The 17,571-nt window shown below is 37.4% G+C and overlaps 1 protein-coding gene across 2 annotated transcripts in view; it reads right to left on the reverse strand.

Moving 5' to 3' along the window:
* XPO4 (exportin 4) overlaps positions 1-17,571 on the reverse strand; it is a 73,582-nt gene that overhangs the window by 770 nt on the left and 55,241 nt on the right. For both annotated transcript variants that reach the window (XM_053971732.1, XM_053971733.1), the window contains exons 11-22: positions 16,381-16,523; positions 16,120-16,265; positions 14,646-14,823; positions 13,150-13,309; positions 11,391-11,560; positions 10,263-10,437; positions 8,864-9,157; positions 7,779-7,959; positions 6,221-6,339; positions 5,185-5,315; positions 4,294-4,411; positions 2,977-3,069 (exon numbers count right to left, since the gene is read on the reverse strand). In XM_053971732.1, the coding sequence (XP_053827707.1) occupies positions 2,977-3,069; positions 4,294-4,411; positions 5,185-5,315; positions 6,221-6,339; positions 7,779-7,959; positions 8,864-9,157; positions 10,263-10,437; positions 11,391-11,560; positions 13,150-13,309; positions 14,646-14,823; positions 16,120-16,265; positions 16,381-16,523 (1,908 nt within the window). The remainder of the gene's footprint in view (positions 1-2,976; positions 3,070-4,293; positions 4,412-5,184; positions 5,316-6,220; positions 6,340-7,778; positions 7,960-8,863; positions 9,158-10,262; positions 10,438-11,390; positions 11,561-13,149; positions 13,310-14,645; positions 14,824-16,119; positions 16,266-16,380; positions 16,524-17,571) is intronic.

Here is a 17,571-nt window from a genome sequence, read left to right on the forward strand (position 1 = left end):
CTTCATCCAGGCTGGGTATTTTGTAAGGTGAAGAAGTCTTCAAAGCGAGGTACAATGCTTTGCAGTGCAGAGTAAGATTGCAGTTTTAAGGCAAAGGACCTTCTGGCTCTTCCTTAGCATAGGCTTATTTCTGCAAACTGGACTGTTTTTTCTTGATGCCTGTCCCCTGTTCCATACCACCTATCTCCTCCCACAGGTTCTCCATTTTCTAGGGTTCCTTCCCTGGGACAGAGAGCTTAGATTCCTTTCTAACAGTATCCTACTTATTCTCATGCTTATTTAGACAGAAACAAAAGACAAAGAAACATATCAAACATGACTGGAAGGACACTGCCAAGAGGCACACACCTGAAGCAAGTCCAAAGAGACTGAGCTCTGGGAGCACAGGTGAAGGACACAGGAGTCAGAATGGCAGTTCCCCCATTCTACCCATGAGGGGTTGGATGAGGTTGGATGACACAACAAGAATTTGCCACCTGTGGGTGGTATCACAGGGTCCTTTTCTCTTACATGTTCACAAGTTCCTCTTTGAGGGATAAGGGCTGCTAAGAGAGAGGATGCACAGGACAAAGTGGCTTAGCAATGTCTTTGCCAAAGGCTTGCCAACCTGGCAGGAAGGGCTTTAAAGGGCTTGTTGAGGGAGGGTGGTAACACCTTGTAGATAAGAGACACAGACTAAGAGCATTAAGAACATAAAGAAGTGTCATGGGTTTAAAACTGCTCCTCATAAAGGATGAAATAGGCTGAAAGGAGGCCAACTTGAAATGCCTGTATAGAAGTGTGTTCAACTTTGGAAACAGAAGGAGCTAGAGGTACACGTGCAGGTTCAGAGTTGCAACATTACTGCATGCACTAATATGTGGTGGGACAGGTGGCATGAGTGGAGTGTTCCAAGTGACAGGAGGAAGCTTGTTAGAGCTCTTCAGGGCAGAAGATGACAGAAGATTGACACTTCTGTGAAAAGGCAGCCCAAATTAAAGATGGTTTTCTACACACTGGGCAGCAATCTAGTTGAGTGCTTAGGAATCATGATCAGACGAGAAGCAGTAAAGATGACATCTTTTGGAGTGAGATCTTGTTACAAATCCCCAGAACAGGGCTTTTAGTCATCTTAAAGCAACTTGAGGAAGTTTCCAGATCAGACTTACAAGAGATTATCTCCCTGACATTTGCTCACATACCAGATGGGCTACCCAGGGGTGTGACTTTGCATCTGCTATTCACAGCTAGTAAGAGCTGGTCATGGATGTTGTAATTAATGCCAACCTTTCAGTTATCATTAAATAGTGGAGTTAAGGATTCCCAGGAAAGCGAGGAAATAGGGCAGCCAAGTACAGAACCTGGACATCACGAGAGCAGATGTCACCTTCTTCAAGACCGGTGAGTGGAATCATGTGGGAGTGAGTTCTGAAGACAAAAGAACTCAAGAGAGCTGACAGGTCCTAAGGACAATCTCTTCCAAGCACAAGAATGGTCTGTCCAGATACAAATGAAACAGTAAGGACACTGATTCAGCTAAGCAGGGACTTAATGACTGAACTCCAACACAAGGACAACACATGCAGGAAGTAGAAGCAGGATGAGCTAGAAAGGAGGAAAGCAGAAACATCATCTGGACAAGAACAATGACAGAAAAAATGAAGTTCAGCTAAAGCTGAATTTAGCAAAGGACATCAAAGACAACAAAAGCAGCTTCTACCAGTACTTTAAGAGTAAAAGAAGGAACAGGGAAAATATGGGTTCTAATGCTGAATGGAATAGATGATTTAATGATAGTAGACAAGAGGTAAGGCTGAAATAATCAATGCTTTCTTTTGCCTTGGTCTTCACTGACAGGTTTTTCCAGACCTTTGTGACTAGAGATGGAGTCCAAGGAGGAGATGAAGTATGCATAGTAAAAAGGATCAACCCAGGGATCTCTTGAGAAGTCTTGATGCATGTAAGCTCATAAGACCTGTGGGAATCTATCCAAGGGTTCAGAAAGCTGGCTTATGTCATTCATTACTGGCTGCTCTCTATCATCTTCAAATGACTAAGAAAATCATGAAGCAAGTACTCCTGGAAGTTATTTCTGGGGATGTGAAAGTCAAAGGACCCAAGGGAATGGCCTGAAGTTGTGTCAGAGGAAGTTTACGTTGGGTATTAGGAAAAGGTTTTTCACCCAGAGGGTGGCTGGGCACTGGAACAGGCTCCCCAGGGAGTGGCCACACCATCAAGCCTGACTAAGTTCAAGAAGTGTTTGGACAATGCACTCAGGCACATGGTGTGGCTCTTGGAGATGGTCCTGTGCAGGGCAAGGAGTTGGACTCAATGATCCTCATGGGATCCCTTCCAACTCAGCATATTCTGTGATTTGAGAACAGGTAGCGTGGATTTACCCAGGGAAAATCATGCTTTACCAACCTGTCTTCTTAGACAAAATGACTTACATCTACGGCTAAGACGAGTGCAGTGGATGCCTAATGTCAGCAGGTCTTTAGCAGCTGTGTACTGCACCCTTGCAACCAAGCTAGGATTTTATTGTCTAAGTGGGTGAACTACTACATGTGTAAAAACACATCTGCACCATCAGCCTATAAAGGATTGAGGCTAATGGCTCATGGTCCACCTGGAAGCTGGTTGCAAGTGGCACTGAGAGCTCTCATCTGGACCATGTCCTGTTAAACATTTTAGTCAGTGACCTGGAGGAGAAGAGGAAATACACTCTTCTCAAGTCTGGGCATGAAACCAAACTGGGGAGTGCAGCCAGTGCATTTAAGGGCAGGACTGACATTTAGAGACACTCAGGCTGGAGCAGTGAGCTGACAGGAGAGTCATGAAACTCAGCAAGGACAAATACAAAGACCTTCAGCTGAAGCAGGCAGACCTCCTGAGGATGGCCCCTTTCAACCCAAATGATTCCATGATTTATCAGGTGCACAAGAAATAATCATTCTCCTTTAACAAATGACTTCAGGGTGTGTCTGAATGCCATACCTGATGCAAACACACTAATGTGTAGAATGCTTCACCTGCTGCAGTTGTCATTTCTGTATTGTGCTTCTGAAGTACCAGCATATCAAAAACCATCTGAAATTGCAAAACATAAGTATTTGTGTAAGTGTAAACTTAACTTTCCACTTTATCAACATTTGCTGCTGAAGCTCATCTTCACTTCTGATAATAACAATGAACATTTATTACAAACATCCAAGGTTGCTGTTTGCTTTGTTGCCCCCATTTTTTATTTTTGGATTTAGGTATCAGAACTTTAGAAGCCAAGTCTTGGCTTAACACCATAAATTCACATCTCAAAGCACTGGAACCTGTTGTTGATTTATATCAATTGTTCAGAGAAACATGACATCACTAGTATTTTTCTCCAAAAGCTGCAGATATACCAGAGAAGTAATGAAAAAAGCCTTTGTTCTTCCAGAATAAAATACAGAACCTTTCCTCAAGTTTTGGAGATTCCTATAGCTCACAGAAAGTCAAACAAGGAACAGATTTGTAAAGAGGATTATTATAATTTTAAGTGGAAACTCAGAAATAAGGAATGAAACTATGCTAACTTAGAAGATACATAAAGACAAAATTATGCAAGTTTTCATTCTCTCAGCTTGTCTGATGAAAGCATTTAATGAGCAATCCTCAGAAATCCCAGTCAGTTTGGTAAGAAAAGATGTCTTAAGTAAAACTGAAACATATACAAAATCAGAAGATAAGCACACAGATTTCACAATTACTTTGTTGCCAGTTAGTAGGAACCTGGTTGCTAGCAGGTCACTCCAAAATTCATTAAAGTGAATGGTCCTAAAAGTAGAGTACTGAACGTGATACTGAATTAAGAAAACGCGTAATTCATTGGATACATAGAATGAATGACAGCGTTTCCTTTCTAGTTCCCAGCTATGCTCTTTCATGCCTTTTCTTTTAGTACTCTACCCAGCCTCCAGTTCACAAAATTCTGGAAGCCTTCTGTTCACAGCTTCACCAGTAACTGCTAAAACTGTCAATCTTGAGTGCAGAGCATGGATACAAAAATTGCATTCTCAGAGGCTTAGGTCTTTGGTTTACTGGCTATAATAGATGCGTTCCCTCTACACCTCCATCCTCTTTTGTACTCTAGTCTGATATCTTCAGTTCCTCATGCCCTCTTTCTTCTTAAGCTGCCACTATTTTCTTTTTTTGTATGTAACAGGCTGTTTCTCACTATATGTATTATCCTGATTAATCTGGATATGATCACTGTTTGGCCTCTGGATGCTACCTTTATGCAAGAAAACAAAGTAACAAGAAACATAGATCCCTTACCTTAAGAAAGTGCCTCGTTGCTAGAAAAAGGGTTGAATCTGTTTCTTGTGCTTTTGCACACTGTTCTGCTAACGGTGTTACAGCCTCCAGACAGAGCTGGCAAACCTCTGAGCTCATTCTGATAATGGGTGTTAAAGAACTGAAGTCAAATTTTGATTAAATTGTGGTCAAACTACCCAGCTGTGACACAAGAAAATATCTGAAATGCTTATATGTTTCAAGGTTTCTTTTCACCACAAAGTTGCTAATTAAAAAAATCTAATTTAAAAATGCTAGAAAAAAAGGGGGGGGGGGGGAAATTATTCCACCTTTATTATCTTCTTTTATTAGCTACATGCCCTAAAGTAACATAACCCTCTCTGACATAACATTTTCAGAAAGAGTCCCTTATGGTCAAGCTCATCTGTTTCTGACACGTGCCACAGATTAGTGAAAATGGTACTCCCATTATGAGAGGGAGAGCCCATTGGCACCCTGACAGGAAATGCTCTGGAGCCAGCCCAGTAGAACAACAGCAATGTTTTGTATTACCAGCTGAGAGACTAATTCAGGAATGGCTTTGGGATACCAGCTGAAGGCTTATGAAGTTACACACTCTGAAATGAAGTAATGGAGGAGGCAGGAATGGCTGCCAGAAAAAACTTACATGCTAAGCTACTTAAAGGCTGCACCCAAGCCTCACAAGTCAGAGGCAATTCAGCTAATGCTGGAATCTCAGTGGACACTACAGCAAAACTCTCAATCCCCAGAGAGCAGAGTAAGAGTCAATTACCAATATATAATTATACATGCAGATATTGATAGAAAAAGAAAAAATAAGATATTTTTAACAGGTCCTTATAAAAGCAACTTAAATTTTTAAAAAGCATTCCCAAACGCTTTAAAGGATACGATGACATCCCTAACTCCAATGAGTACATTAGGCTCTTAAAGAGGTCCTCTGGAAGTTGTGGAATTTTCTCAGGGAATATCTCACATATGAAAGTTATTAATTTGTAATATTGATTACACAGGGATGGAAACTGTCAAAAGAAAAACATGGTACTTTTAGATTCAATCACGTAACTATTTTGGCATAATTTTCAACTGTACAAAGAGAGAATACTGATGATTTGCACTGAAGAGAAGAATTTTAGTAGGAAACTTGAGTCATTAGAATGGCTACAACTTTATATAAATAAAAAAAACACTGTGGTACAATAAAAGAAGATTCCTAAAGATGAACAGTAGATGGTGGCAGTCTGATATCTGCTCTATACAAATTACAGGAGTTTTATTTCAGACACAGACAAATCTAGTCCTGTGGGGTAAAAGCCTCGTGAGCATTTGGAGCACAATCGAAGGGCTCCCAGGGCAGATCCCTGGCCTTGGTTTGATCTAAAATGGACGTGGCCCTCGCACTCAGCAGGCACTACTGGATGAGAAGGCATGTGGAGAGGGGACAGCTGAGACACCCTCCTGAAGCCTTCCCCTGCTTTGAAGTAAAACATGAACACTGCAACAATGAAATGCTGCCATCCCATTGTGTCATATGTTACTGTTCTACTGACAAGCTGCTGATGCCTATGATCAACAGCCATCTGTATTGTGGAAATAAATAGTTACTTTTAACTCATATCACTATTTATGCTTTTTGCCACATTTCTGACACTATCAGAGAAAGGACTCCGTGAGCCACATTTCAGGTTTGGCTGTTGATCTGCACAGACTTGCTCTTAGAAGAAAAGTTTTGTTTAGGACCTTCAGATATACATTTTCTCAGCTTACAGTATTTATTTTCAAAGAGTATTTAGAACTATGGAACAGTTATTTACATTTATGAAGTCTAGAAAATTCAGCTTATGGAGTGCATAGAGGAACGAATTCTGGGAATTCATTACTATAAAGCTTTCATATTCTAGCAACTCTGTGTAAAAAATATACTTACCTTCAGCAGATCTTGTGACATTAGAGGCAGAACTAGATTAACCCCATATAAAACAACATCTGCTGCTGATACAGACCTATTTGTAACTTGCCCAGGCTCATGTCCTCTAAATACTTCATCTGCAGAAAAGAAAAAAAGTATTTTGTATAAAAGGAAGATTAAACATATTGAAGGAACAATCCCATTTCTTTATAATATAGACATTTTAAAAAATAGGACTAGTCTCCTCTCTCCAAACAAAACCATGAGGCACTGTACTAAAATAGAAACTTAGTGAGTGGAGGCTGTCACATCATTCTATATTTATATTCATTAGGACTAAGCATTTCATAATCACTTGTACCAGATGGCATGCTAAACCAGAACACTTCAGATCCTGAGGGCTCCCTTCCATTACAGAATACTGCATTTGTTACTAGTGATAGCTGCTTCATGCCTGCACACATGAACACATAGTATGTAAAATATAACTGCATTTTTATACTTTTAATAGATATTATATATTTACATATGCTTTTATATATTTTATGAACAGAAGGAGGAAAAAATGGGAGAGCTAACAGAGAAAGTTTGGATGTTGTCAAGTTTTCTCCAGTTACAGGTCAAGGCCTACATTTCCCATCAACTGGCAATGACCTTACTTTTATAATTCCTGCGTTGAGTCAACAGCAGTATGTAGAAAATTCGCAATAGATTTGATCTCTGGGCATTGCATCTAGGTTTTATTCACATTACTTTGTTTCATGGTAAATGTTTTCCACACAACTAACATCCAGATCTCAAAGCAAATGCTTTACAAAGCACTGGGTTGTCCATTCAATAGACAAAGTCTAAATCTGCTTCTGTACTTGTGTTGTGCATGCGTGATGAAAAAAAAAAAAAAAAGTTGTCCTGCATTTCAGAGTACAAGATTCTCTCTTTCCGTATGTACCTCAGAAAAGCATGAATATCAAAACATGCTTGGTATCAAACTGAATCTGCCTGGGTTGTTATCTGTGCAAAGTATATAGAACATGGTGAGATATGAACCATGCAAATTTGCAACAACTGCACTTTCAAATGGCAAATACATGTAAGAAAGTAACAGGCTGGGATACAAGAAGGAACCCTTAACTACACCCACAAACCATAAGGCATGTTCTGTGAAAGAGGAATACAGAAAACCCTCACATGATGGAATTTTAATGACTCAATATTTCACAAAAGTTGAATCCTGTACTAAGACCACCCATCTGCTCTCTGGTGCTACTTTACTACTCCAACTTCTCTATGTGCTTTTTGTTATAAAACTGCTGGTACAACATATTCAGACTTGCAACATTCAGATTTCAAGCTGTTTCATACATCCATAATTTATTTTATGACAGCAATAATAATTTCAGATGTTAGAATATTGTGAAAAGTTATTCTTTGCTACTTAAAATAGCAATTTCCATATCCTGACCTAGTCAAGCCTGAACTTCAGCTTTTACTTTACATGGACTGAATACAAGCCCCAGAATGGTTCTTACAGTTTAGAAAACAACATGTGGTTCATCAATTACCAATTCCTTAATACCTGTATCACTGAAATCTATGAATTCCTTTGATAGAAGATTAGTGAGAAGCTCCATAATAAGAAGGAGATCCTGGTACTGGTCTTCTTCTGCTGTAACATCTATCCGTTGTCGACCTAGATTATTCTTGGAATATACCTGGAGCAGAGTTAGGCAGGCCTCATACAAGTTCATGGCTTTGGCCTATAAAACAATGTTACATAATAAGAAAACTTCCATACGCTAAAAGCAAAACACGTGGTTTTAAGATGGCATTACTTGGTAGACAATACTTCAAGATTTTAATTTCAGTGTATGATCACTTTTGTACCAACTGTACACAAAATCATCAATGAAACAGCCACCTTAGACAATAAGAACACTTATAGCCATATATTGATGTGATACTGATTGAAAGAGCAAAACATTAATTTTCTGGATTCCTCAAGTCTTTTGGTTGTGGTTTGGGACAGACTGACATATCTCACTAATCTCACAAACCAGATTAGCAACAAAAGTCCCCTGGGACACACTTCACTTATAGAAGTTTGGATCCACAATACACTGTGCATACTCAGTATGGAGTAAGCAGGAACTCTTCCAGATGCAAAAACAAAATCAGCCAACAGTGCAAAGATGCAAGTGCACTGCACAAACTCAAAATTTTAACTGTTAACTTCTTGGCATCTATTAATGCCTTTCCTAGGACTAAGGCATGGTCTCTATGGTATGTATTTGCAACATAGAACACTGCTGCAATTCTCCTAGACTAGGCTTCAGAGAAGTTTGATATTATAAAAAAGTACACAACATAGTCTGTTCCTCTTCTGCCACTCATGCATAGAGTTAGACTAGTGATGAACTGTGGTTAAATTTATGGGTAAAAAAAAACAGTCTAAATGTCCTGCTTTAGTCTTTGCAAGTGTATGTTTTAAAACAAAGGAATTCCTTAACAGATGTGTCCATATAGTCTTTCTTTCTCTCTATAAAAATCATTACATTTTATTTTGTTTAAGGAATAGCACTGTATGTACATTTACAAACATTTACATTTACAAGCATGTGCACACACACTCTGCCCCCTCCTTCCCCTTCTGGTTGTATTTACCTCTCCAAGATAACAAATTTGTTTATGTGCAACTTCAACAAAGACTTCTATTATGAGATTAACAGTCTCTGGTGTGTTTTTGTATACTTCCATTAATCCAATGCAATTATTAAGGAAGTCCATTAGGAAATTGAAGAGAATTGCTACGTTATCAATCTGGGTAGCCTCAGCAATGCCACAGAGTGCTTCTAATGTAGCAGTGATCTCCTGCTTCACTTCCTCCTCCTGGCAGATCTGCTGAAAGTTTTCTTGATTTATCACATTCAAGAATCGCTGCTGGAGTGGCTGAAGAACCTTGAATTTTTTCAGAAAAGTCATATTAAGATAAGCATACTATTATATGAGATGTGAGGTTTAGATCACTTAGTAAACTCATTGCTTTTGGCATGGCAGTACAAGAATCAATCACTTCCAGTTTTTAATGGCTCGGTTATGTCATTCTCTGTCACATTAATGCAAGCAGAAGTGGTAGTGAGCAGTGCTTCTCATTGTCCATCATGGCCTGCAGGCAGGTGTCAAAACGAGCACCTCCATAAATATTTTAGGTAATTTTGTAGTGTTTAAACAAATAGCAATGACTTTCTCTGGCTCAAAGTATTTGATTCCCTTCAAATTCAGTATTAAGGGATTCCCTTCAAATTCAGCATTAACAAGCATTAAGCTTGTTAATGAAACCATTAAGATTAATGCTCACAGTAATCTTTGCCACATTATGATTCTCAATAGCAAAATCACTTTTGTCACTGTCTGTATTTTGAATTTAGAAACACCCACAAAAATAGTTGAATTTTTTTCCCAAATTACTTGCACTACATTACAGTTTTACCTTAAATCACTAATTTTGTAGCTCTGTCAATAAAAGCATGTTTTTATCAGAAGGCCAATGCTTTACAAAGTCACATGGTCCTTCCTGATGCCATTTCAGCTGCTTTCTAGCATCAGTCTTTCTGGTATTAAACATCTGAGCTTTAATGGTGCCAGGGCACAAAGAGCTAGTCAAGACTCTTCATTATGTTCCACATCAGCTTTTTACTTACTGTCATCATTAAGTGATAACAGGATAAATCGTAACACCATAAAATTAAAATGAAAGGAAGAAATGTCCCAGTGCAAGGGAAATTTTTAATCTTCCATAATAGTCTCTTTCAAACGTATTGCTCTACTATCTGCTTCACAAATCCTTCAATTAATTATTAGTGGTTTCTCTTTGAGTTAAGGTATTTTAGATACAATTTAGATACAACAGATACAAGTATTGACCATCAAAGAGAGAATAATTTAAAAAATCATCAGTATTAAATATCAAAATATGTTACACAAATTGATTTTGTGTCACTATAAAATTCCCTAAACTAACTTGTTGCACTGCTAGCTTATATGCAAAAGCAAAATAGCTTACCTCTGTCCAGTATTGTTGCTTTGTTTCTGTATCCATATGAGCAAAACCTCCTAGAACTAAAGCTTTCATTAATGTTCTCTGCACAGAACTAGACAAATAGTGAAGAGGAGGGCTTCGCCTTGCAAACTGTTTAGCTAAATTCCACCAGTTTTCACACTGAATAACTAAGTTTGCCCTAAAAGAGGGAAAAAAAATTCATTGAAGACTTCACAAAATTGTATGAACAGAGCACATCAGGTTTCTAGCAGTTGCCAGAAGTTTTTTGTTGCTATATTTTTTTTATTCCTTTATTCTGAGGCTAAATTGCCTTTTGATTTTCATCTTACTAATGCCTCAGCTCTCAGATTTCTAAAGTATATACTCTGAAAATAAATCAATTCATACAGGAGAAAAGCAGGGAAGTGCTTTAGTTTTACACATATACACACACAAGAGTTAATGGACATATTGCATGGATTAAAAGCGTAGTCTCATTATTTCATAATAAAATAAGCAATTTATTCCAAAACTAGTTCCTGTGGGGTTTAATTTTTTTAAAGAAAAATCCTCAAGCATTTAAAATTCTCATACTTCAGAACAGTCTTTCCGTAGACTGTGAATGTATGATTCCGTGTATAATTGCATGTCAATTGACATAAATAAAGCATTCAACAACTTCCTGCTTCACAGTTTCCAATATCAAAGAAAACTTACTGAAATTTGACTGAATCCACAAAATTCTGTATTAAATAAAAAATTTTAGGTTTACAAAACATATTTCAAACTGGCTTAGCCAGTATATGAAGTCCTAATCAACAAAAATTAACAGCAACACAAAAATCCTTGCAATAAGAGTGGAGACCAGTAGAGTTTTCCTTTCTCACTGTTTAAGAGTGAGACACAAAAGTAGGGAAGGAGAGTGCACTTCTAAACAGTAATAAAAATTTAGGTGATGTTTTGTCAAATACAGGTCTCACTCCTCTGCTTGTTAGACAAGTTTGTGGTGTTTTTTTCAGTTATAGTATGTTACTAAAGTAATTTGACTTACAGAGACATGAATATGAAGTGCCCTATATCTGGATTACTGTGGCCAAAAGACTTTAAAGGAAGCAAAGGAACTTTTTGACTTCCAGAGGTATAGCAACTTACCGCTCTCTCCTTTCCACTAATGTTACTAGCAGTTGTACAGTATCATTTGCAAGGTCCTGCTCTGAACTCCACACTGCCAGGTTACTGATCACTTTTTCTAAAAGGTAACCCACAATCCACTGGGAACCCTCTGTATCAGCACCAAATGCTGTACTAAATGGCAGACTTATCTATAAGAAAAGCATTAAAATGAGTGAGTTTTACAGAAGCCAAAACCCAAAAGTGTATGGCAATCATTGTCAGCAAATTCTTTTCAGGCTGTCACTTCTTTCCTACTTAAATTACATAAATGTTACATAGACAAAGGCAAAGAATACCTGTAATAGAAAAATCTTTGCCAAATTTATCTTGTGATTTTAAGCACAACATCTAAAACAAACAAAAAAGGTTTGAGTTTGTCTAGCTGTTAAGGCCTGAATGAAAGTTCAAAAGCTTTAATAATTAAAAGAAAGATCCAAAATCACCTCCCAAAAGTGTTTCCATAAATTTAAGACATAATTCCTCAAATTCAGTGGTAAACATTATTACTAGTTCTTGATCTATATAGAATCTTGTAAAAATTAATTTTTACTTCAATTTTTCTGCATCTGCATTCTGCAGATGGTTCCTTCAATCTACACAACTTTTAGGAAACATGTCTGGTCCTGGCACATTAAAATATGCTTCCTTGAAATTGCCTGTTCTCCCACCTTTAAAGAAAGTTTCTCAAGGGTGAAATCCAAAGACTTTGTAGTAATTGTGCAGGGGCCTCCTGTCAGCACACCACTAACGCTTCTACCTTTAAGAATTCATGATATATAAATGACTGAGCATAAGGTTTAAATAGAGGTTTCAATCACTTTCACATGTCAACACAAACTAAACGTGTGCATTTCCTAGACACTTCGTTTTGTTTCTTCACATTGTTTTTCACATGGATCTCCTTTTAACATGACCTCAAATCCTTGCCCAACTGGTACCTTTATGAATTCTTAGCTGTGCTATATGTATAAGCTGAATAATATGACTCCAAATATTTACAAGTCTGTGTGATACCTATTATTGTTAAGGAGAGGCCCCCTGAAGCGTTAGTATTCTTAGTTGCTTCAATAGTGGAAATAAAGGGGAGGAGGAGACTTCTCAAAAATTAGAGCCAACAGGACCTCCTCAGGATGGGTGACCTCTGTGAGCTAGCTGGATTAGTTAGTCTGATAAGCAAAATCAGGATCAAGTTCTAATCATGATTAGTGCTGTCCAAGCACGGTAAGAAGTTGCTCTTTACAAAGAACACACTGTTGAAATCATGATATTTACAATGAGAATGAGGAGAGAAAGTAGCATGACATTAGCTAATGTATACTACCTTGTCACGGTATTAGGTATCTAACTCAGAATCACGATCAAAAGCAATCACTGTATTAGAGATAAAATGTAAAATCTGATGGACAGTCATGATTTATAACATCACTGCAGTCAGTGAGTTTCACTCACTATGAGCCCAGGAGCACTATATTATTCTGATATGGCAATGGCTACCCAAAAAAAAATCACATTCACAGCAAAATGTACAAGAGTCCCCTAAAAACTTAAATTTCTAATTAGCAAATGGAAGAAAACATCAAATTTCAAATTTCAAACAAATTCCAAAATAAATCACAACCCATATAATATTAAAAATACTTAAGCATTGCACTTTTAAATAGCTACACTGACATCTACATTCACAGGATAATATTATTGCTAATACTCACAAGTAAATTCATAAAAGTTATATCCTTACCTGATCATACAACTTTTCATCTACTAGGAGGTAAGTCTTTGCCCAGCGCTTGAGGAACCATACAATATCTTTGCCCATCTGGGGGCTCAGGAGGTGTGTGAGATTTGCCCTTATTGCTCTGGATTCTACTTCTGACACTCTTAAAATAGCAGATAACAACCTGCAGATTTAAAATACAATGAGGATGCTCAGAGCAGTTTTGGGAGAAGCAATGCAACTACCAAAACCACTTTCATTTTTCACAAAATATGACAGAAGGATCCGGATTATACAAAGCATTTCAACTCTAATCAAGTAAAAAGCACCTGAATTTATTGTTTTTGAAATGCACAGTAAGAGAGAGAGAGAATAGAGCAAATATTCTTCAAAAGTTCCTTGCACCACGAAGTTTAATAAAGGGTTCTAATTGTGCAGCGTTTGCAGTGTGACACATACCAAAAAAACAAATACAGAAATGACCAGTTAGTTTTCTCTTGTTCATTACTGCTGGGAAATAGTCTGAAATAGTAAATCACAAGGTGATCACATGAATACAATCACTTCATAAAACTGCATTAAATACTACTCCTATAGTACATCAATTGAATTTTATAAGAATGTGGTTGTGCATAAGAAATTTAGGAGCTAACAGTGGCTTATTTCTTGAAGATATTTCAGAATTATTGCCAAAGGGCCTCAACTCTCTCCTTATTTTCATCTGCTTTTATTCCCACTGCTGAGACACTGCATCAAGTAATCCTGTTTGGTGGCCAGTTCTTGAAGTGGCCAATAGTATAAGTGAGCAGTATTTAACTTTCTAAACACTAGGCACATACATCATTGCTAATGAAGGTACACTTTTTCTACCTTCTTCCCAGAAGAAGACATTTAAAGAATGCAACAACTAATCTTAGGTGAAGACTCTTCCATGTCAACTAAGAGTGGAATGCAATCTTCTGAAGTGCGAGGATTCAAACTGAGGACTCCTTTGTGAGCATCAGCCTTCTTGCAAAAAGAGAAGGGAACTCTCTCCTGCTTCTTTTATAGGCTGACAGCGATGTCTGTACATAACTGACAACAAGTCCTCAAGCTCTGAGGATCAATTTTGCTGCTACTGCCAAGCTTGGGCAGTAACCCATATTCCAAGTAGAGAAGCTCACTGATGTTCTGGAAAGCATTTGCTTAAGCTGTATATGTGCTGAATTAATTTTAGAGTATAAATTATCTAAAGATATAGATCTGCCAACTTCTTTTATTTCAGTAGTTTTAAGGATTTTCTGTAAAAAATAGATCAAAGATGGGTTTTCAGTAGAAATACAAAAAACATTTCTGTATATTCCCAAAACTTTGGCTTATGATGTCTGTAAAGACTATCAGGTCCATCTTTCATTTTTCAACATCCAGTATTTACATACTGCTTACTTTTCACATTCACAAAAGTCTACTCACATTCTAGAGTTTTTTTCCTTCTCTGAAAAAACATTTAATACACTTAATAGTACAAGATGCATCCTTACCTAATTACAGAGTCAGTTCTGTTGTACCCTGGGATGGAAGAGGCCTTTTCTCCTGGAGATCCCAGAATCTGAAGTGTTGTATTGATGTCAACCTCAGCTGAATGTTTAATGGAATATTCCATTACTTCTGGAGGTATTAGCGGAGTCTCTCCCTGAGTATCATTAGCCAAGAGGTAGCCTTACATTAAAAAAGAAAGAGTGATCACAACTTTCTACCCTAGGTTAACTTATGGCTTTCTGATTAAGGAATCCATAGACTTAACTGCAGATATCCCACCAGAATCAAATGTTCGTACAGACCCTAACACTGCTTAAATGCATACAAATTAATTAGAATCCTTAAAGCCATTCAGTAGGAAAAAAACTAAAGTGACAAGAAACCAAGACTGGAAAAAGAAACCACCAATGTAAAAACCAATTTAAAAAAATACAAGTTTTGCTTCATGTAAAAGTGCTACACTCAATTCATCTACCTGGGGGAGGGACAAAGCAACATTTTGTTGTCATTTTTTTCTTCCTCTATGTGGTAAAAAAACCTTGTTTTACAGCTTCTGTGCTGAGTCCATATCATTTGGGACTTCTGTTTTGCTAACATCTCAAATCTGTCAGTCTTCCAGACCTCAAGTACATGTGCTGTAATACAGTTTTCCTTGCCTAGCAACTGCAGATCAGTTGAAGCATGGGTTTTGATACAATACTCTGGTGTCTAGATAATATTAATTCCAGCTTTAGTTGTGGTTTTTGATATCTGACCTCATAACCATCTGTGAGCTACAAACTCCATCTCAGTGTTACAAAAATATTATAAGCACATTCATGTCAACATCTGAGAGCAACTTAAAAAACAGATCTTCAAAAAAGTCCCACAAATATTTCATACATTATACACTTCTCCAAGCAAAGTAGACTTAGTTGTTACTAGGTTTGCAAACTTAAGTAAAATATCACCATCTAAACCCAAGAGGCTCTAAATTCAAGAGGCTCTAAATTTAGAGCAAAATGGCTCTAAATTCCCCAAAACATAACAAAATAGCAGGTCATGGATCATCAGCACTGAGAAAGTCTAGAACTTACTTGGTTCTCTGTCACCATTACTCTAATCTCATGTTGGTTCCCTTATGAAGTCATGTGCACCCAGCCACTGATACCATGAACAGACTAATTTCTTGACTAGGTTGACTGATAACACAACTCAAAAAATCTATAACAAAATTAGTTGCAGGAATTTCCAATGGACATTGATGGAACCTTTACATGAGGCAATCATTAGAGATAATATTCCTGTTACTCAAGGCAGATGATAGTAAGACAAGGACTTTGCAAGTCCTGTATATAAGATGAAATCATTGTAAGGGATAAAATGTATAGTCAATCAAGAGTAGTTGATATACAGGGATTTTTTTTTTTTTTTCTTGAGGTGTTCCAGCTGCAACAAAACTACCAGAATAAGTACTATTTAAAGCTGTTCACTAACCTGTGACTAAAATAAGCCAATGAATATCCTCATACAGGTCGTCAAGCACTTTATTGTCAATTGAACCTGATGCTGGTGAGGCAAGTAACTGCTGCTGATGCCTTTGCAACTGTCCATGGAGCCTTGTCACTCGGTCTTCTAACAAACTGTGAACAAATAACAAAGTAGCTTCACTATTTTTAAACTGTCTTGGCAAAGCTAGGCTTTTCCTATGTGACTGCTTTATTGCTTTGCATTCATGACTATTTTTTTTGTACTTACCTTGTGAGAAGTGGTATGCAATGTTCTGCAGCAATCCTCCCCAGCATGCCTACGCTGGCCAACTGGTCACAGAACTGGTCTCTGTCATCTTCCTGCAGCTCACTTATTTCTTCTTCTTCCCGAGAGGCCACACCATTGGCAGTCTTTGGTTATTTCAACAAAATCAGGAGCGACCAGTTAGGGTCATACATGTTAAATTCATTGTCACCACAATTTTCTGCATTATTTTGGCTCTTTCTTGCATGATAATTTGCATTTATCAACAACAGACTTGTACTAAATTAGACAAAGAAGAGTTAAACAGAGCCAACAATATGGGTTCATATTGTTTTAAAATCAGCATTTCACAAGCTCATTACCAAAATGCCACTACTTTCAGTTCATTTGCTAACATTTCAGTAGTTCTCAATTGTCTGAGATCTTACATAAATCATGTAATAGGCAGTATTTTTCATGATGAAATTAATATTAGACCTTTCATTAAAGATTTTCCTTAACCTATCGTTTGAGGGGAAATAGTAGTTTTAAAAGTACCACTAGAATTTTAAAAAGTACATTAAAAGTAAATGCTATAAACTCAGAAAACAGCAGACTAATAATCTTGATGATCTCAGTTTTATTTCTTGCTGATGCAGGAGTTGCACTGTTCAATTTCTCAAAGCTTCTCTTGCTTGCATTATAAAACTATTTAAATTATAATCAGATCTTATTCCTTGAAGAGATGAACCATGATATGCAGAAACCAAGTATAAACATTAAAAGTGTTTATTTCTTATCTATTAATCATAAAATTTATGCAAGTAACAAAGTAAAATACAGGAGGCGGAGAAAGCCATCAGTCTGGTTTGTTTCTATAGAAGCCCTGGAAAACTGAATCCACACACAATTCTTTATGCAAAGTGCTTTTAACTCATCTTTTCTTTATGTAACCCAGCAAATCCTTCTCTTTTGGCAACTTCAAAGTTGCAGCTGTTTATTGAAGGGTGAGCCTCTGTTCTCAAAGCAGAGACTGAAAGTTCCTGTTACCGCTTTGATATAGAACAAGAAGCATTCTAAAATGCCAGCTGTGGCTTTTAAAGGTTACCCATGGGATAAATGACTTATCTCATAGAATGACATGAATCAACCTGTGAATACAAGTTATGTCAAGACCGCCTGATATGAATCCAAAGCTCTCTTGTGAAATATTTC

The sequence above is a fragment of the Vidua macroura genome, chromosome 2 (genome assembly GCF_024509145.1).
Source record: "Vidua macroura isolate BioBank_ID:100142 chromosome 2, ASM2450914v1, whole genome shotgun sequence".
NCBI classification, from domain to species: Eukaryota; Metazoa; Chordata; class Aves; order Passeriformes; family Viduidae; genus Vidua; species Vidua macroura.